Genomic DNA, 23,226 nt, shown 5'->3' with positions numbered 1-23,226 from the left:
TATCTGTCAGTAAGAAGACAATAATAAGCACATGCATTGTGCTCCTTTGTTTTTCCATAATGAGAATCTCTTGCTTGATAATCCCCCTGGTTTCAAAAAGGACAAGGGTTGGCTCTAACACTTGCTTCCCATTCTCTGTGTTTGCTTTTAGAAAAAGACCACAATGGGGACAGAGTTTCTAGTAAGGCCTGTAGCAACAGGACATTAAACCAAACATTTACTTTAATGGTTTTAAACTAAAAGAGGGTAAATTCAAACTAAATATAAGGAAAAAAATTTTACAGTGAGGGTGGTTAAAGACTGACACAGGCTGTCCAGAGAGGTAGTGGATGCCTCATCCCTGGTAACATTCAGGGTAAGGGTAGATGGGGCTGTGAGAAACCCGGTCTGGTTGAAGATCAGTTTACTAATGGATGTTCCTCTTATTCATCATTTGAATGTGTAAGGAAAACATGGCTAAGAGGGAGATGACACAGCATCCAGAACATCTGCTAATATCTCACAGCAAATAATGAGCAAATCTTATGCAACTTCAGTTGCTATAGAAGCTATTTCTCTAACACCAGTCTTATTTATTGGTATCACTGAGGAAGTAACATTACTGACTTGCTTAACAAAATCAATGATCTCAGCCAGCATTAATGCATGTGTGACCAGCTCTGTGAATTCTTTCCTCACTTCACATTTGTGGTCTGCAGCATGGGACAGTGCACAAGTAACTTCTATTTTTGTCTTTGATCCCTGTTTATTAAGCAGAGAATGAGAGAAGTATGGTGGTCCATAAACACTTCTCTTTCTGCCCCTCAGTATGACAGGACAGTGTTGCAGTGCACGCTCTTCTCATTAAGGTGTTTTTTGGAGATTATTTTCTTTTTCACAGCAATATGTCCACTGAGCTTTTTAAAGTATGAACTCCATTTTTGAGCTTATGTGAGCCCTTGCATAGTGTGAAAACTAAAGTTTTCATTTATAAAGACCACAAATTGGTCATGGTAAGACCCGATGACTGGATGCTTTAAATGAAAGAACCAAGTATTTCAGACTCGCAGTTAAAGATGGGAACCCCAGATGATGATCTTAGTCCTCAAGGGCTACTCAGCTTAATGAAGTTTTGAGAGAAATTTAAAGAGCTTGTGCTACCCAAAGTCACTGAAATTAAACACAACTAGGCAGCTGACTTACTGAGTTGTCTTAGAAATCTACCAGTTGATCTTGCTGCTCTTTCCTAGCAGTACTTTGGCAGCTGCGTGCAATGCTCCATCCTAGGGTGACCAGAGCAGACTAAAGATAAACTTAGCAAGGAGTTTGAACAAACTAGCTGCTGGGGCCATGTGCAGTAACATCTTTGTATCAACATGATGAGTCAGTTTTACTGTCCCTCCCCCACAGCACAGCATCTCAATATTTGTGTAATTCCTTTCATCCCAAAGGAATTAAGAGCGCTCTACAAAGAATGTTTGGGTAGCATCCAAAAGTAAAGTGTAGCCAACTTGGGACTGGAGCACAGAAGTTCTTTAATATACAACAATGCTAAGAAAAAGTGCAGCTCAGGTAAGAAGGTGGAGAATACTTGGTACTGCAAAGGGAAAAGGTGTCCCTAGAGCTGCTACATGTACTGGAATCCAGCCAATAAAATGCAGTGCAGAATGGGATTTCTTCCACTACCTTTACATATCTAAAAGTTGGTTGTGTAATGCCCAGCTGTGTATTGCCCAGCTGGACAACTCTGACTGCCCTCTCAGACCATGGAGAGAAAGGACATATCCAGTAGCAATTTCTTTCAACTAGTCTAAGTGAAAAATGGAAGTAGATAACATCTCTGGAGATGCCTCTTTCTTCACAGTGTCTGTGAAGGCACACTAAGATGATCAACCTAAATTTAGGTATCTAACTTTAGACACCTAAATTAGCAGAGATAATCTAATATTATTGAATTATCACAGTTGGGACGATCTGTTTGGGAAGATCTTAAATATATGTCATACACTTTAGGTCACTGGCTTATCACCCTTTCACTGCAATACTATGCTGCCCTTCAATGTTTGCAATTTCTTTGTTGATGTCTGCAGACATTGCCCTGCTGCATCCCTTGCGCATCGTATTCAAGTGGTCCCCTGTCAGCAAACACAGAAATACTTGAGGATGAAGTGAATTATACTGGCCAGTCTTCCCCCATCATAATGTTTTAAAACGAAAACTGGATTTTGACAAAACTGATTTTGCAAAATTGTGTTTAATTGGAAACATTGTATTTCCCACTAAGAAACCAAAATTAATGAATTCCTTTGGAGGAATCATTTTTAATGAGGTATGCTTTTGTTGAACCTTCTGTTCTGTTTAATATGTGACATCTGATAAGAATGCAGTCCCAGTTAGCACTCGCATACTTGCTGTCTGTAGGTGCAGGATGCCTTTTAATAGAAAAAGTGATTGTAAAGTGAGTATTCGAACAAGGATTTCTGAAGATCCCTTCCAAGACATTTAAATATTCTAAAATTTGCAGCTAGAATTGATGCTGGCCCTGCAGAGAGATCTTGCAAACTGCTGTGATAGGAAGAGACTCCTGAGGTCAGTCTGCTTGGCTTGTTGTCAGTTCTCACAGATTCTTTCACCAATCCATGTGACTCATCTCCTAACTTTCAGCTGAGAGCCTGAAGGAGATTTGGAAGCAGATCAGCAGGTCACATCAGGACTGAATGTTTTCCAGACCAGGAAAGGCATGGCCAGCTAAGGTTGACTCTCTCCAGCAATCTCATCCCGACTGTCAATGACTCACCTTCTCTAGAGCATTCTGTCATCTTCTTGGCATCTAGGACACGAGTAGTTAAACAGCCAGGATCTGACTGCCTTTATCTAAAAGCTCAAATGTAAACTCTCAGGATTTCAGACTGACAAGGTACATTGAAACTGAGCAAGTGCCATGGTCCAGTGTGGTTTCTTCCATTTCTCAGTTCTTTCTCTCCCTTACAAAAAAGGGAAGGTTGTATTTTTTGAATGATTTTGGGTTCAAGGTGTTGCCATTCCTCTTGGGCACATTGCAGTGTGCATTTTGTGGGATCTCTGCAGTTCTGTGTCTCCTTGTGGAACTGGAGCTTTCCCCTCAGCATGAGTCATACTTATATTTGTAGGCTGTCAAAAAGGGTGCTTGGAGAGAGGCGTTTTTGAAAGAATTCAGACATGCTGAAACCTGTAACTGGTTACACTAAAAGAGTCATGATTTAATACTGTCACCATGTCTCCTGTTGGCTGCCAGACCACCATCTGGGGAATACTGTTCTCTGCCACCTCTGGAATTAATTTACCCATTTTATAGAATTGGAAACAAAAAGATACACTTTGTCAGTTCCTCCTCATCCAAAAAGATTCACCAGTCTTTCAGGCAAAGATTATATTGCCGTCTCATTAATTTGCTTATTTCGTGGGTTTGTGCCATAAATAATTATGACCCAAATTCTGGCTCTCATACCTTGCAAAAATCTTCCTGTGAAAATAGCCTCACTGGGAAATGCTTTATAAAATGGTCCCATACACTCATTTTAGTCCAATCTCCAGCCCTTGCCCAGCAAATCTTGTACAAACAGTACTTTCAATGAAACAATGTACTATTGTTTAAAATAACAGTACAAACTGTCACCCTAATGAAGGATGACTGTAGGAGCTAAACACATATAATATTACAATCCTGTTATAAAAACTATCACCTAAAAATATTTATTAAGAAACAATCCAATTTCCTGGAAAACACACAGACATAGGATTCATGCTTTGTTTATCGCTGTATTGTTCTGGTACTGTTTCTACCCACCTATACCTGCACCTATACCTGGGCTGTGCTAAGATAAAAGATGGTCTTAGCAAAGTCTGTATCCCCTGCAGATAATAATACACATTTCCCTTGGATGAGCACGTGGAACAAGTGGTGGAACAAAAATGTGGAACAAAAGAGCATGAATCCCAGAAAAGGAAGCAGACGCTTTCCTGATGACATTGCTTTTAGATTTATTCAAGAGACTTCTCAGTTGCCTAAACAATCTCATTATGCAATTTGTTTCTTTCATCCTCACTTGTATGTACCTCTTTAAGTTCATCCAGACTCATTATAAGCCATGAGGTCAGAGAGGAAAAAATTCATGAGGCAGCAGTTACTATTTGAGAAGCATCTGACCAGAACTGCCCAAGTCAGAACTTCAAGGGTGGCCTGAGGACCTGTGCAGCGCCTTTGCTGACCAGTATCAAAAGGGCATTTTTTTGACAATGAGAAGGGAGTATAATACATTCCTGCATGCATGAAAAAAAATGTATTTGCAAGAAGATCCAGTTCCTTCATAGAAAGAATCACAAGAAGGAAGTTCCAATCCTTGTCTGAATTTAACTTGATAGTACTGCTTTCAGCCATTCATGATGCAAGGAATCTGCTTTGAGGAGCTGCAACTCCTTTTCAGAGTCTTAGATAAAACCAGACAGAGAAGAAACAAATTGTCCTTGCCCTTGTCATCTTCTTATTGCTGCTTGAAACACCAGCAACCAGTTCTGATTTCCAAGAAAAACTAAATTTTGTGTAAAGAAGGCCATCATCAGAAAAATATCATTCTTGGCAAATGATCAGCATTTAGTGTTGGAAAAACAAAATCCACTCAAGCAAGTAAAACAAGACTAGAACCTGAGTCTGTCGGGTGTCCTGAGGCCAATTTTACCATTAAATTGTTACTAGGATACTTGTCAGGCTTCTGGTCAGACCAGCAGTACTCTGCCATACAATTCCTGGCCACAGGCTAGGGGTCAGTTTGGTCAGGCACCTCCTCAAGAGGCCAGCTGAGAGCAGCCCTGTGAAGAAGGACTTGGGGTATTGCTGGACAGAGAACTGAGCCAACAGCGTGTGCTCCCAGCCCAGAAAGCTGACCGTGTCCTGGGCTGCATCCAAAGCAGTGTGGGCAGCAGGGCCAGGGAGGGGATTCTGCCCCTCTGCTCTGCTCTGGTGAGACCCCACCTGCAGTGCTGCATCCAGCTCTGGGGTCCCAGCACAGGCAAGATGTGGACCTGTTGGAGCGTGTCCAGAAGAGGCTATGGAGATGATCAAAGGCCTGGAGCATCTCTCCTATTGAAGACAGGCTGAGAGAGCTGGAGTTGGTCAGCCTGGAGAATAGAAGGCTCCAGGGAGACCTTAGAGCCAATACAAACTTAAGAACTCTGGTCCTGGGTTTAGAAATCCCATGCTAGGGAGCTGCATCACAAGCCCAACAGGACCTGCTGCCTGCCTCACCATCGTCTTAGGCTACAGACAATTTCTAGCATTGGGCAGAAGTCTCACTGGGTTTCTGCCAACATAAACGTAGCCAGCATGCTCTGAGGCACAGAGTCTGCTGTGGATTCAGTGAGTGCCACGTCAATAAAAGTGCCCCTTGAAGCACAGAGATATCAGGAAATCCCAGAATTGTACGTTTTTGGAAACTAGGGGATGTGCTAAGGATTGCTGTTCTAAGCCATACGCCAGGGCATCTGCTATGAGCTACTGTTAGAAACAGAATAAGGGGCAGGATGAAATTAACACCAATAACAAAGTTCTTGGGGAAAAAAATCTTGGAAGTTCATAGTCAACTTTCATTATATTCTTTACAGAAGGAAAAAACTTCAAACTACTATTTTGCACATCCTATCTCATGACTTTCAAGCACTAAGACCAGCACTAATGGCTGCTATGGCCATTCTAGAGTTTTTATGCAAACTGATATCATCCTGCTTGCAGTTCACCTGAGAAAGGACTACAGCTGGAGCTACAACGCTTCTCAGGAGCAGAGCAAGAGCAGGAGGTGCAACCATATTAGTGCTGACCCTCAGATGTAGCCTTGAGCTACCCTCTGGCACACAACAAGGAACGGAGCCTCACCCTGTGCCTTCTGCACAAACAGAGCCTCTCCAGCTGCATCTTTCTGAAACTGCTGGGATAAATCTGGCGTAGGTGGAAAAGCCCAGACAGAAAGCCTAGAGCAGAGGGCTTTGTGACTGCGTTACCCCAAAGGATTTGAACTCAAGGTAATAAAAGCCACAGTGATCCCTAGCAACACATCTGGAGCTCAGTCATTCCTCAGTAGCAGAAAATCAAGCTAATGAAACCTAAATATTGTTCCTTGACTTAGAATATGATCCAGTGTCTTAAAGCAGATTACAGATGCTGGCTGATGATCTTATTCCACATCAAGCCAGGACAATGGACAGCTGGGGTGGCTTTTCCCATTACCATCACTTCTTCCTCATGAATGGTGTCAGAGTCCCTCTGGCCATGGTAACTGGGGTAGATAGGCAAGGAGAATATCCACGTTGTATTCCATGAGGGCTGGAGCTGGCCTGCATGACCAGTGCCAGGGCACTAGTGATGGTGCGCAGGCCTCCTAACAGACACACAGATGCTAGGAGTGACTTTGGGTGTTAGCAGTATATGCAAGGGCTTTGTTGAAGCCCATCAGTGCCTAGAAACTGGTGCCTAGAAGCTTAAGTCTAGTATTTCAGGATCAATTAGCCAAGTTAACCAGAGCATGTGAAGAAATAACATGGGGGCACCTGTACTGGTGATTTTGTTTCTGAAAAGTGCTGGTGAATTTGTGATCCATAACTCTGGAGAACTGCTGAAACAGAGGTGGCTTCTTTTCAAAAAGGTTCTGATTGTTGGAGAGCACATGAGACCTGACTTGATATGTTTGTGGGTAGAACTACTGGGAAGGCATTAGGCAAAGAGAAATCAGGTCTGAAACATACACAAGGAAAAATAAACTCAGCAGAGGTACTTCCTTTCTTTTCCCATCTGAGAAATGGAACACTTGATCTCCTGATGCCTTCTGTGCTCTGCCTCATGGCACAGGCTGACAGAAAGCTTGTTCCCTTGGTCACTCTGTTAATAAGCACTGATGGGAAAGGAAAGGGGAGTGAAGTTATGACAGGTTAATGAGGCTTTTGCGACACGGTTTGCTGGCGTGGGGAACTGCATCTTGTAGAGTCTCAGGCTCCATGTTCCCCATCTGCCACCCAGTGACTGAGGCCAGAGCTCAAAATGAAGGCTGGAGTTCTGGGACCATCCATTGACACGTCTGGCCCCTCAGAGCCACCAAGCTATATTGCAGCTGCCTGATGAAAGCTACAGAAGGGTTAATTTGATCAGATATTCAAGGTCCAGAAATTCTGGGGTTTATTCCAGTTATGATCCTTGGACACTTTAGGTGAACACTTATTTCAGCCTAAAGAAATGTACCAAGTTAAGAGCAAGGCTGACTTGTCCTTTGCCACAGTAACTGAGCAGAGGGAAAACTGAAGCAGTGCATTTTCCCATGTGAAGCATATTGCTGCTCACTGTGAGAAAACAGCAATTTGTCAGGCTGCTTCATTCAGACACAGGTAGGCTCAACAGGCCAAATTTTGCACGTAGTTGCTTCCCAAGAGGAGCAAAAGGCATAGCTTAGAGCTGTTGTTAAAGAGCTTAATCATCTCACATATTTTAGGTGAAAGAGTAATGAATGGAGGTTTAGGCAGCAAGAAAACACAGAAATTTATCCAGCTGTTTCAGAAAGGGCTTTTCTTTCTAAAATTGCCCAGGGTGCCCACACTTTATTTGAAAATATTGGAACTGCTAACTCTGAAGCCTCTGGCACACTCCTCATTTAATTACTAGGTGGGCATTATGAGACTGGGAGTCCTTTCTACTCACTCTATGGGTCTCCAGCAGCAGAAATTTGACATCTGTTTGATATTATTATTCCATTAGAAGATTAAATCTTCACTCCCCTGGCTTTTTTGTGGGTTCTGACACATTCCACTTCAGTGACAAATGTCCCTTGAGCCAGCAGTGATTTGACAGGGTGGGAGGTACTCCTGCAGAGCAACTGACAAATGGTTTCCATGAGAAGTACTCTCAGGAAGCAGACAGAATTTCTGCATGAATATCAAGATGAAAAGGAAACCCCCAAATTGCAAGGGATTTGTGGCAACCCGAAAGGTTCCTCCCCAAGTAACTGAATTTGCATGTGACATTACAGACTTGCATAAGAGATTGCAGCAGCTCATACTCACTGGTTGCCTCAAAAGTGGAAGCAGGCTACAATAGAGCAGCATGTTCTTGACCTTCTGAACAATTTCTGCTTCCTTTTGTAACAGAAGCGAGAGCTCCTACTGGGTTGAATCCAATAATTCCAGTGGAAATTTGAAACAGAATGAACCTGTTTCATATGAGTTTGCCAAACTCAGGCTGATAGCAGGATTATTCAGCAGCCCAGAGTGCATAAGGATCATGCCCCAGCAGTGCTTTAAAGTATGCTGGTGGTCAGGATGATAATATAGGGTAATGGCTCCTTTTGCTCTAGGATCTCCAAATATTTTACAGATGCGAATGGAGAAGTGCAAGGTAGAATTTCCCAGCCCCACTTTGCTGAGAACTTTCAGGGGGCTTACTGTGTTCAAGGAATTCATCCTGGTTAAGGGAAATAGAAAAGCTGGGACAGAGGCCCCAGGAACTTGATTACCAATACTTGGATGAAAGCATTAGACATGACTTCACTGCCTCCCAAGATAAGAGTTTATTGTTTCATGGTCTTCTCCCTTCAGTGTGATTAGCTCATGTAAACACAGGAAAATAATAGCCAATCCTTCCTCTCCAACAGCAAGCACAGAAAAGGCAAACTTTCTTTAGTGAGTGCAATGAGCTTTGCATTTAACACCACAAGCATAAATCTCAGAGCCAAATTTATAATGGCTGAGACCATCATCTGCATTCTCATTCTATTGTTCCCATTCTATCATCAACACCAACACTGCAATACCCCCATGGTCTTCTGGCCAGAAGAAAACAGGATAGGGTTTCCCTGAAGGATTAATTATTGACTACAATCAAAATAAACAAAACCCCCACAAATCAACCCTGATGACTCTTAAATCTTTTCTACTTGTCTGTTGTGATTTCCTAGTTGTGTTTTACCAGCTTTCTAGCCTCCAGGTATTTCTTCCCACTAGTTAATGCACAAAGTGATGCCTTAGGTGCCATCTAACACAATATTACAATGTGATCAAATTACATTTCAGTCAAGCTTCTTTATCAACTATAAAGAAGGTTCAGCTGTGACTGAATGGTCCTCTGCATTTCTGCCCCTATTTCTTCCACCCACAGCCAGCTGGGCAGTCACACTGTGTGTAAATACATCCTTCTCAGTGGATGGGTAGGTGCTGTGTCAGACACTGGTCAGGGTGCCTCCTACCTCAAGGGAGACAGGGGGAGCTGCAAGTTTATGACACATGTACCACCCACTCCCTCCCATTTGTGCAGGAACACACACACACACACACACAGCTGGCTGGAGACACAGAGGGAGAATCAAACATAGCTCCTTCGCTGAGAAGAAAAGACAGGCAGCAGCTTGGCAATCAGGCAGAGACTGCAGCTCTCTGCTGCTCCTTATCAGTATCATCTGCAGCTTTAGGAAAGGCAAGAAAAGCCTGCTTAGGAGCTTGGACTTTCCAAATATGAGTATTTTTTCATTAACAATTGCCCTCACTTTCCTTCTTATGATAATCTCTCCAGATAGTCATGGAGATTTTAATACGGTTTCTTTTATTTTTCAGAGAGAGGTGCACAGGGCTGAGGTGGAGGTTCTGCTCTTCCCATATGAAACTGCCTGGTACATCAGAGACCCTCTATCCCAGTTAGTGAGTATGAATGGAAGTACGCAGCTGGTTTGTCCCACCCTTAAAAGGACAGTGCTTATAATCCTGGCCTTCTCACTCCACAGACTTAAATGCCAGCAGGAGAGTTCCTGTTTTTGACAAAGCCATAGAGAGGCAGTCTGCAGACTCCACACCGTGTGAAGGAACATGCCATTTCCATTTAGATGATTTCCTTCACAATGGCGAAAGCTAAAAACTTCCTTTATAAAGTGTAAACAAACCAAAGTTTAGGTTCTGACTCTGCTGAATGAGGCTCATAAATGCATGATGGAGGCCAGATACAGCCCACAGGACATATGTTTGACACCTCTGGCCTATGTGGATAGGAAATGCTTATAAATAGTCAGTCCCATTTCAGTTCTCCGGAGACAAATATTTTTGACATGGAGTGCTCAAGCACAAAGAGTCATTTGCAGACCACCCAGGAGACTTGTGAAATGACCTTCCTTTGCTTGGATGATCAATTATACTAATGTTTATTTCAGGAGTTGCAACATTTGTTCTTAAATGGAAGCAGCCCAGAGGAGCCATGTACATAACCCCACTTACTTGTCGGTAACTGCCTGCATAAACTCATCAATCAGTTCGTCGTACTGTTTCCCACGAACCCTCTTGTGTTTCAGTCCAATATACAGTGGATCATTCAGGAGAGCCTAGGACACAAAGCAATTCTGTTGACATCTTCTCTTCTGTGGATGGATGGAGATTTATGTCCCAGCCTACCAAAATAGTTTGTCTGATGTGGTCATATTAATTTTACTTACTATGCAGTGAAGGCCAGCTCGCACATCTCTTTCCAAGCAGAAAGTGCTTCCGTAGGAAGCTACAGACTTTCTTTTAGCATAAATAAAGTCAGAGGGATGCAACACTTGACTGCCATAGGAAATGGAGCTCTGCATCCCTAGAACAGCTCTACCAAAGGCTCTCTGCCAAGGTGCCTCACTCCTAGTGACTAAAACTGACCTTGTGTGGGGAGTGTTTACTGTGCATTCAGTTCTCAATTTTGCACTGAGGTTACCAGGACAGCTGTTGACCATAAACAGTGCTTTGTGCAATGAAGACTACCTGATGTAACTTGAACTGACGTGTCATTTAAGCCTTTTAGGTGACAGCACCGAGTTCACCAGAATCAGTGATCAGAAAGATGCCAAAATGTTCCCAAGACCTGCACCTGCCTAGCACTCTCCTCGGTTATCTGGCAGGAGTAAAGTGAAGGTCTTTTCATACAACAGATTAATTTAAATTTTGGTTCCCAATAGGAACATAAAATCAGGCCACTCCTCCAACCAATCCAGCAGGTGTTGAGTCAGCATCCATAAGGCACCTAAAAAGGACTGGATCAGCATGGAAATAGCATATATTTGGGGGGAAATTACAGGACAAATGCTGGAAGGAGACAGGTGGGCCAACACCTCTGTGAGTAACTTCAAAGGAACTTTACTTCCCATCCAATTTCAGGAACTGAACCATCCACATGAGGGGGAGATGAGCCATCTCAAACCTATTGTCCTGCAGCCATATGGCCCTAAATATTGGCAGCTATGCTAATATCAGATCTGTTTTTACAGCCACAGCTGTTTTCCCTTGGAAGGAAAGATGAAAGAGGTTTTCTTCTGAGTTTGATTCATTTGGGCTCTTTAGGGCCACGAAACAGAAAGGAGACCCATTTGCGTTACTTCACTGATTGCTCCTACAGCACCAGGTGCTCTGGGGCCTGTTCATGGAGTACAAAATTCTGCCACAGACAAGCTGAGAAATGCTAAGCTCTGAAAAAAGACTTGATTTGCTGAAAGCGTTACAAGGTATTATGGACTGCCAGAAAGACAAGCTGGCAACTGATGCTAAAAATATAATACAACTGCTATATTTACTGCATTCTACCTGAGGTTCACGTGTTAGCAACATAGTCACCCTTGGCTCACCAGGTATTAATAGGCAGAGATGAACAGGATGAGTGCCTATAAGAGGGATCTTATTTATGCACTGATAAACGAGTTTACTTGGGGGAAGGATGCTCCTAGGATGTGCTTAGGGTTCAGTTAATGCACATGAGAAGCATTAATATTATCATTAAATAAATAAGCAAAAAAATTATTTATATTGTGAGGAAATACATTGTTTATATTGCTGGAAAACAGCAGCTTCTATATCTTTACCCCAGATGAGGAAATTGCCTTCACAGAGAAGTTCCTGAACACATAAATTACATCTAATCTTGGGCAGAAAAAAAAGGGTCCAAGACTGATTCTCTAAGTCCCTTTTTCTGATGCCATCTGACCCTTGGAGATGCCATCAAATCATGGTGCCACTTTGGATTTCAGTGTCACCTGGCTGCTGAGATAGATGGATGTGCACAATCAGAAGCTTGCCATGGAAGGGAAGCACTTTCACCCAGGTCCCTCTGGGGGGGAAACTCCAGCTGGGAGGCTCAAAGCACTGGTGGTGTGCAGATCAGCATGGAGGAGAAGGAAGAGATGAAGGATCCAAGGGCAAGTACAATGCTCCATTGACTGGAGACTGCAAGAAGTGAGAGACAGAGACTTAATTCCTCCTTTAGCCTCAGTGGGTCCAAACTCAGAGTTCTCCCTTTTCAGGAGAGACCATGAATCAGACTGAGATGAGCACACCCTGTATTCCAAAAGTCCATGACAGGCTGCTATACTAAAGGGTAACATAATCCTGGGACCAGAGACCGAAGAGGTAATTGAGATTCTCAGATGTCATCTATGGGCACTGCTTTTGCGTTCTTTCATTCTTTTCAAGTGTCCAGCGTGAGAGACTTGGGGCAGGACTGAAAGAGGTGCAGAAGATCTAGCTGTCCAGTGAGCATCAGCATGTCTGAAAATGTCAGCACTAATTCATCTTCATACACAAACTCAAAGCTCTTACACCTGAGATTTGTTATTTCCCTCAAGAAATGTGTGTTTGGTTTACATGGGGTCATGTGAAGCACAAGTACATTTTACAAAAATGGACAAACCCAGGCCATCACAAATAGCTATAGGATATTAATTTTAAAAAGACATCCTCACAGATGTCCATTCTGGCATTGCTGAAACGTTTCACTTTGGCCTTTCTGAGCCAGAGTCATAAGGCAAAAATCTGCAAACAGATGGAATCCTCTTGCCTGGTTATCATGTGCAGTAACATGTGCAGTCTAACAAAACAGTGACATTAATCATTCCCAAACCACTCACCAGAGATTATCCATTTCTGGAATATAGTCATCTCTACACAGACATGAATATCTGCCTGTTTACTCACAACTAACAGAGGAAGAATAATTCTGGGACTTCCTATATGAAGCCTGTCAACTCACCTTGCCATGCTGAAAGGTGGAGCTGAGCATTCAGCTCCAACTGGTAACACTCTGAGTCTTCTCACCAGGGGACCATGAGTCTATTTAGTGTTTATTTCAGTTCCCCATAAGAACAAAAGGTTCTCATACATCAAACAGGAATTAAACCTTCCCACTTTCCTGCAGTGCTGGTCTAGCCATCATCTCATCTTGGATGTCTCCAGCTTTGTCTCCACATTTAGGGAATTGGCCTTGGTTAAGCAATAATCTTGATTCTTTCTCCCCGCATGTCAGATTTATGAAAAATTGTCTTACCTCGTTGTCTGTGCCAACATCCAGCAGGACAGGGAGACATTGTTGTGGATGAACTCCACCACAAGCTGTGTACAAAGCCAGCTTTCCAACTGGGATACCCATGCCATAACTTCCTAGGTCTCCTAAACCAAGAATCCTCTCTCCATCTGTCACCACGATAGCCTAGGAGGATCAAAAGAGACTGTTGTATGGGGTTGCCAAGGCTCTAGAAGCAAACCCAGCTCCACTGTTTCCACACTGATGCCACTTTGCAGATGCATTGTGCAATGGATATTTGCTCCTTCTCCATGACACCATGTTAATTCGCTGTTAGCAACAGGGGACTGCTCATTTTGGGGGTAGAGAAAGTGTTGTTGACAGGTAGCAGCTCACAGTGTGGGACAACAGCAGCTCTGCTGGACAACACTTCAATTCACTGTAGCAGAGCCCAAGCAGCATGGCTGTTTGTGCATCCCCAGCTGTATTACAAGTATCACAAATGAGATCTGGCTTTGATTTTTTTCATCTCTTTTTCTAGAAGAAAAAAATGTGCTTAGGAACTGCATGTGTGGAAGAAACATATTTCAGTGTTCTTTCTTATTCAACATAAACTATACACATATTTGAACATTTTCCTATTTTCTTTTCCTTCTGAGTCAATGTGAAGTGTTAGCAATGAGAAAGTCTCTTTTTGGGTGGGCTCCATCTGGTTTTGGGTGTGCGCTCACTTCTTTACCACACCCAGAGGATGCAACTGGGATTGAAAGGCAGTAATGGGAATAGGGAAAGCAGCAAGCATATACACTGCTACAGGTTTATCCTGAAATTAGATGGAGCTAATATTCAAACTATGCAGAGAATATTAAAACAAAAGTAAGTTCTAATGAATCAAAATACTTCTCTGGAGCACTTATTCCCTTTCATCCAAACAAATAAATGTTCTCAGGCACACCTAAAAACCTCTCAATAGCACTCAGATATCGATTAGAGAGAGAAGAATTCTTCAGCCTGAGATTTGCTGCAGCACTCTATAGTTACCAAAGCTCTTCAAAGCAACACTGAAAAATGAACCAGAACAGAAAATACAGCATGGGAAACATGCTGTTTGTAACAGAGGGGAAACTGGATTCACATTTATTTGTTGCTCTTTGGATTTGAAAAACACCCCAAAAAAGAGCACAGTTTCTGTGAGCACCTGGTACACAAGCACATTAAAGTAATGTTTTTATTTGCTCATGTTCATAAGATCAGAACAAGCAGGACATTAATCTCTGTCTGAGCAGGGCAGACCCATCTACCTGAAGGTAGGAGGTTACTGGCTTTACAATTAGGAACCTGCTTTCTACTTCCAGCTGTGATACAAATTTTCTTGATGACTCCAATGAAGTCATTGTACAAAGGTTAGGTGTGCAGTTTACACCAGCCATGTAAATGGTTTCTAAACTTATTTGACATCTGATGGGGAGAGACAGAAACCTCCAGAGAACACTTCCTCTCTCCAGCAGCTGTTTTGGGAACAGATGAATGGGTTACTTCTCTTTGAAAAGCTCAGTTACCTCTTCATGGGCACTGCAGAAGTACTTGCAGTATGAGACTAGGCACTAAGTCCCCAGGCAGCTGACATGAACTGAGATGACTCTGGACCACAGGCTGTATCCAGTTAACCAGTCCAGGTTTGCAATGCCTTAGCAGGAGGCATGTGGCCCAGCAGAGTGACCCAGAGCACTATGCTGGGTCTCCAAGCTGCCAGGGCAATGCAGAGAGGCAAGTGCTGCTGTTGGCATTCCCAGTTCTCTGCACTGACTGCACGAGGTCAGCCTTTGCAGGATGAACTAATACTCTGCACTGAGCGAACCGACAGAAAGAGCTCCAAGGAAGGATTTTGAACAGCCCTGTACAGCAGTAATCCTGATGGGGATTCAAGATCCTGAGTGCACTACTAGGGCAGGCATCCTACAGAAGGAGGTAGGAATAAAGGGAGAGAAGGCGGGATGGAAGGCCAGTGCAGTAGCTTGCACAGCAGCACACTTGTCTTGGAATAAAATACATGTTTCTACACCATCCTCACTTTGAGGTGGCTTGAATTCATAGCTGCCAGGATGACATCCTGTATGATTCTTTACATTCCTTTTACTTTAGCTGGGCCATTGTGAAGAAAAGAGTACAAGGCTAAGGAACCAGAGAGAAAATTGGCAGGGGAAGGCACTGCTGAGGATGGCCAGCATTTTATCCAATATTTCTTCATGTCAGGATTCATTAGCCATACTGGAAGAGGCACAAAACCCCCACATTCCCAGAAATATGACCAGAAATAGTTTCTTCTCACTTGTTCTGCTTCTGGTACTGTGATTCTTTCAGGGAAGCCCAGCTTTGACAGTAGGGTTGAAGATGCAGATCATTAGAGCTTGGCTGAGGCTTTGCTAAGCTAAGCAGAGCACCAGCACCCTTCCAGCCCTTCCAGGCAGAGGATACAGAGTTTGGCCCAGATTTCCCATTTCTACAGTAAACACTGTTGCCACGAAGCTCTAATGAGACAAATCTAATGACCAAAATGTGGGCAGCATCTCTGGGTGTTTCTGCACTGTCTTTAGTGGGTGGTGTTCCAATGTGGGGCTGTTCAGTCTTTAAAAAAAACGGTCCTTCCAGGGACTTAGGTGCAGTCCAAGTGCCTCCCTACTTATCTCAAAATCTTGAGTGTTCAAGTGCCTACCAGTTCAGGCATGAAGGAGGCTGTGCACAAAGACACAGGGAACCCTGTGGTCCATAACAGCGATACTGCTAAAATGAGCTGCCTTTGTAGTCTGACAAACCTGGAAAGTAGATAGTCTGAATCTCTTTCATGGACCATTGCCCTTCCTATGGTCTGTTTTGGGTGCCAGAGGGGCTGTTTCAACAACAGTCTCTAATCTTTCTGTGCCAGTTTTCCCATGTGCAAAAACATATCTATTAGCCATAATGAGTTCTGCTCACAGTCCCGAGTTAGAAACAAATGGAAATACTGAGTTTGTTGGACAGAGCAAGGATGAAATACCTAGCCTGCCTCTCTTCTCCATGGTTCCAAACACAAATTTATATGAATGTGATCACTTTTTCTGAAAACATGTTAAATTTCCTTTTATTTTCCCCTTAGAAATGGAAAATGCTTGCAAGATTTTCTCAGCTGCCAAACCTTTGCTCCTGGACGAAGCAGATGACTGATAGGGGACCAAAACTCTGTCAACAGCCACGGAAATTCCCAGGAACATGTACTTTAAAACTGATAGAATAAGGTGAGGTGACTGGCAAGACCTGTCTTAACTGCTGACTTTGTGTCATGCCAGGGACTTGCCCAGCCCTGAGCTCTGGCGAAAAACACTTCAACACTTTTGGGTGGGGCTTCAGTAATAGTTTCAGCTGCTGGGTATCAAACATGATTTGCAGAGTTGCCAGTGTTCTTGATGCTTCATGACTCACTGGATGTGTGAAGGAGTCCTACAAGCATGTTGGTTACAGAGATACCTTAAGGAGCTTTGGTGCAAGTTAGCCACACAGTTTTTCAGTACACGTCTTACTTTTTCACTAGGGCCCCTATTCTGTACAAATTTAATATCATGCACTTTTTTTTTTTATTGACCAAGGTCCTGCTACCTCTGAAAAAGTTGTTCTTGACTGCATACATACATATCATGACAGAGTCTCTGAACTCCCAACTTGACTGGAAATTGAAGCTGAAGTTCAGCATGAAAATTCTCTGAGGAAGGGAAACATTCTTTGCTTGTCCTTTTAAGTAGCCAGTTCTGTAAATGATGCCAAGCAGTTCCACTAAATATCCCATTTTGCACCAAACTCCCTGTAATTTCCCAGTCCACAGAAGACATACCACATACCTTAATATTTTCCTCGGGCCAAGAGTTTAGCATTGTTGCAATATGGCCTTTGTCATGGATGGTGATAAACAATCCCCTAAGAGAGGAAAAGAAAAGGAAAGAAAGAGAAAAAAAATAAGCCTTGTAATAAAACTAGTAACTCCAAGATAAAAGAAAACAGGTGAACTTAAAAATGAAGGGATGTGAGCTGCTGAGTACAAAACCAGGCAATTCACTGATACAAAAATGAGACCTCAAGGGACTGCTAATAGCAAGGTAAATTCTCATTTTCAAACCAAAATGCTCAACATCCTTAATGGCAACTTCACTCAGCAGCCACCAGTGCTGCACATTCAACACCTGTGAAACATCTTTGCTTTGAGGAGCAAACTCTGCCTTAGTGCAGAAGAGTCTTCTAGTTAAAGCATCTTGATAAATGCAGTGGAGGCTGATGGTTTTACCATAAGCCTTGTTATACATTCTTTCCTGAGAAGCTTATAGCTCCTGGCCGTCCAAACAGTGAAAGCATGATCCTTCTCACCCCGCTACCAGTGTCAGTGGTGGGGACGGCTACTTCAGAGCTAGGTATTTTGGGTCACCTCTCTAGCCCACAGAACTCTGATTCAACTGGATCAATATTTGCCATGGCATTTGCTTTGACCAAGCCAAACCTGCCCTTGTAACAGTGTTTCTTTTTTTTCCCATGAATATCTGATCCCAGTTTTTGACATTCACTGAACGAAAATCATGAAAAATTATGAGAAGAGAAACAGAAAATTAAATGTTCGGATGTAACTTCAGTGTGAAATGTTTACATGGACAATAACATAGCTGATTGCACTAAGGTTAATCACTTCTCAATGCAAAGGTCTTCAGGGTTTAAACAAAAGTGCCTTCTTTTTGAATAAAATTAGGACCTGGAAGAGCTCATTTTTGAAACGTTTTAGATTTGGCTTCTTTTTCACCTCTCTGCTGTTGTTATCAAAAACAGTATCTGTAGCAGGGATTCTTTCAATACCCAGGACAGTATTATTTACAATGACTGATCTCTGCTGTGATACTCTGGGATTTTGCTGAAGTTCCTTTTAGGCTGCACTAACCCCAAAAGAAGCAACCTGTCCTCCATACCTGTGTCAGAGAAAATTGCTTACATTGCTCACAGTGCTGTCTAATCAGTGCAAATCAAGGGCTCTAACTTGAGGACTCCCCTTGGCAGAAGCAGGCACCCATTTTTCTTGCCTTGTTATCTGCTCACAAAGGCAGGAGTTGTGCCAGTGATTAGTAACAGTTGGAAAAACGGAGAGATGCATTTTTGTTGCTTACATCTCTCAACTATTTCTCAGCCCCAGAAAGTTCAGATCTGGTCATGGTTTGGGCTTCTAATGTGGGAGAAGAAGCTTGAAAACAACCTCCATTGTAAGGCCATATATGTGATGGATAATCAAACATAATTGGGCTACTCACTCCGGCAAGGGCTTATCTCACATGACTCTTCTAGGGGACAGATATCTTCCCACAGTCAACTGTGGGATTCCTAATGAAAATGCCCTTTACTTCAAAAAGAAGAAAAATAAAAGTGCTGACTTCAACACTGATCAAGTCACAGTCACACAGACAGATCAGAAAGGCAAAAAAGGAAAATAACGGTTCATTTATTCAGTGTAATTCTTTAACACTGTGCCAATAACCAATGAACTAATCACATACACATGGCTTGCCTCAAAGACAGTATTCACAGATGTCAATCTTCATAAAAAGGGAGTACTGTACTGCTGCCATCTATGTTTAGAAAGTAGTTATTAACTGGGAATTAAAAGTGCAAATTAGTAACATCACTGCATATATTTCAGGTTGTGATATGCTTTTAGAAAGAATGCTATTGTTTGAAGGTAACATTTTCCATACATAATGAAGACACCTATTAAGTGTCTAGCCGTGTGCCTCATACATGCACATCTCTTCAGTACTGAGTCCACCAGCTATTTAACCTTTGAAAGACATCCTGTGCTCACAGCAGAAGCTGAAGCCCAACTGTCTACTCACTGCCGGTCCTGCGGCTTGATGGAACTGAGAGTTATTTCATGTAAAAGTGGAAAGGGCAGCTAGCTACCCACTGCCCCCTGACTCTGGCCCTTGAATCAGGAGGGCAGCATGCTGGTGTCCAATCCTTGCTTAGGATTTGCCAGTAGAAAGAGCTCAGCTTGGGTCTTCCAAAATCTGGTGACTACTCTCACTGTGCTCCTTGAGAGTAGGACTCCCACAGCTGCCATCAGATTGGCTTGGCTTAGATAGCCTAGTTGGTGACTGAGAACCAAGGATGGAGAGACAGCCCTCTCAGAATGTGTTCTCTTTTTTAATATTACGTATTTGATGCTAATTGCTCCTTATTTTACTCAGACAAAATCAGACGGCTTATTTTAGACTAACACCCTAATGGCACTACCAGATTTGGAAGGGAAATCATCAGGAGGAGCAGGAATGGTGATCCATGTGGGAAAGTGACCTCTATCAGTGACACAACCACATCAGGAAGTGGGCGTGTATCTAAGCAAGCCTTGTATTTCACTAATGTTGAATCCGAGAGCCAAGGGCCGAGTTTCAATAAAACACACCTAAATTTCCAATGCCTTTAGGCACCCAGCTGAAGCAGATTTCTGAACCTGGTTGAGGCTCTGTGGCCTCCCATTAGGTGTTCAAGCATTCAGAGGGGATCCTGGTAGTAGTGAACTGGAAGTCCCTTTGCAGATGGGGCATGCAATGACCAACTCTGACAGGCAGTTGAGTAAATTCATGGTGTTTTTGAGATGCAAAGGGAAACAGACACATCAGGGGTCTTTAGAGTCAGGGGTCACAGGTATGTCCTCATTTTGTATGATCCCCAGGAGAGTTGTGCTCTCCCTCCTGACAACAACATACCCACAGAGGTGAGCTGGCCAATTAGTAAAAATAACATGCCCAAAATTGGCAGAGGGTTTCTCTGTCCAAAAATCCCTTCTGCAAGACAGGCAGAAGGAACAGACAAGATCCACAAACTGAACTCAGCAAAAGCTTTGCTGATGAGTGAACAGGGAAGAGTAGCAGCCAGGTTTCTGTCAAGGACACACAACCTCTTTACTGTGAGGGTGGTGAGGCACTTGAACATATTGCCCAGAGAAACTGTGGATGCACCTTCCCTGGAGATATTCAAGGCCAGATTGGATGGCCTTGAGCAAGGTGGTCTAGTGCCTGTCCATGGCAAGGGGGTGGACTACATGATCTCTCATCATTTCTAACCCAAATCATTCTATGATTCCATGATTACAGGGGAGGTAACAGGAGCAAAAGCTTATTTGTGCCTTTGAGAACATCAAGGTAGAGCTCTGAACAGGTTAGCCTAGATGGATCAATAGTAAATAAGAAACATCCAAGTGGCAACAAAATGAATTAACTTGATTTTTCTGTGGAAAAGATGCAGCCTAAGCATTCTGAAGGAGAAATGAAACCTCAGCAACCTTTATCATCTTTATTCTGCATTTATCACCATGTCTGCTCCAACTCCCTTGGGATAACAGTGGATAAATTGCTTCAGAGAAACAAAAAGAAATGAGGTAGTTTTCCTTTAAACTCCTTAGGACTCAATAACAAGGATTCAATTAAAATGTAAAGCTAAAAATGTAAGTAATTTTGATCAAGTCACGTAACGTGGCCATAGTGTTGGGCAGAGACACAATGTTTTTCCAGACCAGAAAACTCACCTGTGCCCAGGAACCTGCCATTCTACATGGCTTCAGTCATGCATGGGGACAAAAACACAAGAATTAGACCTTAGTAAAAATTAACTGCCTCAGCAATTTCAATCCAGAATGTAGATTCTCTACCATTATTTCTGGTTAAATAGTAACCTTCAGAGAGCTGTTACCTTCGGGGGGGTAATTAAAAGTGGGGAGTGCTTCAACCTGCATTCGTTAGGGTTTCAGAGCTGCAGTCTCATATTCAGTCCCCTAACATCACAGGTTTCACTACAGCTGCCTTTAGTTAAGGTGGAAGTTAGACTAGATTTTATTGTGCCACTGAGCACGTCCATAAGAGTCCAGGAAACTTCAGGGAGAGTTACAGCCTCTTAATTTGTCACTGAGGCAGTACTTCTGTCTGGATGTCAGCAAGTCCAGTCAAGCTGCCCAAACTGGACTGCAGGATCTAGCAAACTGCAGGTCATTGCAGAATCCATCAAAGGGCTTGAGTATGTTCACTCACACTATACAAGACCTAAGCCAGGGACATTATATTTTCTTTTCTGGTTTTATCCTGACTGAGTTCATGGCAGTACCCCAGAATTTCTAAAGCTACACAGTGTACCATATGAGCCATAAAAAAGATTCTGCTCTGGTCCCCAGTACTAATTAAATCTTGGTCATCCTGATGACATTCTGAAAGTCCCACAATGAAGACAATCCCTTGACTGCAAGGCTTATTTTAGAAAAAGGTCAGAGACAAGGAAAACATGGCACATTTGATGCCCAGAGGAAGTGGTACTAGATACCGGTGATGGCTTTTCGGAGTAATGTTTATATTTTTTACAAGGACCTGTAATGATAGGACAAGGGATAATGGCTCTTTCAAACCGAAGGAGGGCAGGTTTAGATTACATACTGGAAAGAAATTCTTTCCTGTGAGGATAGTGAGGCACTACAACAGAGTGTTGCCCAGAGAGTTTGAGGACTTGCCATCCCTAGAAGGGTTCAAGGCCAGGTTGCATGGGGCTATGAACAATGTGACCTAGTGGGAGGTGTCCCTGCCCATGGCAGGGGGTTTGGAACTAGATACTCTTTAAGGATATTTGTAACCAAACCATTCCATGATTCTATGATTCCTTTAAACATTTAGGAAGGAACTAGTTTTAACATGTCTCAGTTATTAGAAAACAGAAATATCCTTTAATCCTTTCGTTCAATAAGCAGTTACTTCTTTAAAAAGGCTAAGTAGTGTTCCCTTTTCTGACAGTCCTGGTTAGCAATGCTGACTTGTGAGCTATTTCCCATTAGAAAAAACAGTGGAGCCAGCAGTGCTATCTCTAAAGTGCTGTTGTTTGTTTACAGAGAATGTTCATTCCCCAAAGCACAGAGGGGAGTGAAAAACATTATGCAATCTTTCCTCACAGCTCTATAATCTCTCCTCACTTCCCTCCTACCCAAAAGTCTCTCTCCCTCTCCTAATGGCTTTTCCTTGGCAATTACCAATGCTCCTGCGGCTATGTTTGCAACCCTCCTGGTGTAATCTTGCCCCACTGCTGCCTCTGACAAGAAATCAAACAGAAATCCACTGCAATCAAAGCCTTTGCTTCATCAAGCTCCATGTAAAACCTCTTTGGCCACTGCTGTGCTCTTCTTGCAGTCTTGTCCTGTGCTGTGGGTTTGGGCAGCATTCCTATGACTTCAGTTACCTGTTTACATCTATAAAATCAATGGGCTCTTTACACTTATCACATATGAGTAACAGTCAGCAATTATACCCACCAGTATTCACATCACACTGGTCAAAAGCAGAACAAACGATGGCATTGGATCACTGATATGTACTAGCATGAAGCAAAAGGACATCACTCTTTGATTCTCATGAACTTCCCTTGCTAGCTGTGAGAGAAAATGGTTGTATATTTAAGTTCTGTGGAGGAAAAGGGACACCACCGGAAGGACCTCAAAAGCTCCTAACTTGACAGGAGTTGAAAAGCACAACCCCTCCCACTCCACTATTGCAGCTTCATCCTTCTTCTCCTCACTCCTCCAAAAGGACATCTCTCTGAAGAATAAGATACTTGTTCAGTAAGGGAGGAATGTATTTGCACAGCATTATCCAATATTTACTGACACTGCAATGGTCAGGCTTGCTCAGGGTTTGGTATATAGCAGGAAGAACACAAAAACCTCAACTGCAAGTTCCATGTGCTTTCTGCACAGAGATCAGCCCATCAGCCTTGTTTACTGGATCTCAGAGAAGAGGTGTCTTCTTTAATGGGCTACCAGGCTTTGCCTTATATAATTACTTCTTCCTGAGAAGAGGAACTGATGGAGGGAAGCAGATTAAAATGGTAGCTAAGGTCCCTAATTCTCCAGA

General features: G+C 42.9%; 1 protein-coding gene across 3 annotated transcripts in view; it reads right to left on the bottom strand.

The window, feature by feature from the left end:
• The window catches only part of ME3 (malic enzyme 3), a 119,245-nt gene that overhangs the window by 18,052 nt on the left and 77,967 nt on the right, over positions 1–23,226 (bottom strand). For all 3 annotated transcript variants that reach the window (XM_042024044.1, XM_042024041.1, XM_042024043.1), the window contains exons 4-6: positions 17,158–17,233; positions 13,313–13,474; positions 10,249–10,352 (exon numbers count right to left, since the gene is read on the bottom strand). In XM_042024044.1, the coding sequence (XP_041879978.1) occupies positions 10,249–10,352; positions 13,313–13,474; positions 17,158–17,233 (342 nt within the window). The remainder of the gene's footprint in view (positions 1–10,248; positions 10,353–13,312; positions 13,475–17,157; positions 17,234–23,226) is intronic.

The sequence above is a fragment of the Corvus kubaryi genome, unplaced genomic scaffold (genome assembly GCF_017639235.1).
Source record: "Corvus kubaryi isolate FWS band 111438036 unplaced genomic scaffold, C.kubaryi_AGA036_p1.0 37260, whole genome shotgun sequence".
Lineage (NCBI taxonomy): Eukaryota > Metazoa > Chordata > Aves > Passeriformes > Corvidae > Corvus > Corvus kubaryi.
This window is presented reverse-complemented; position numbering and strand designations above follow the sequence as displayed.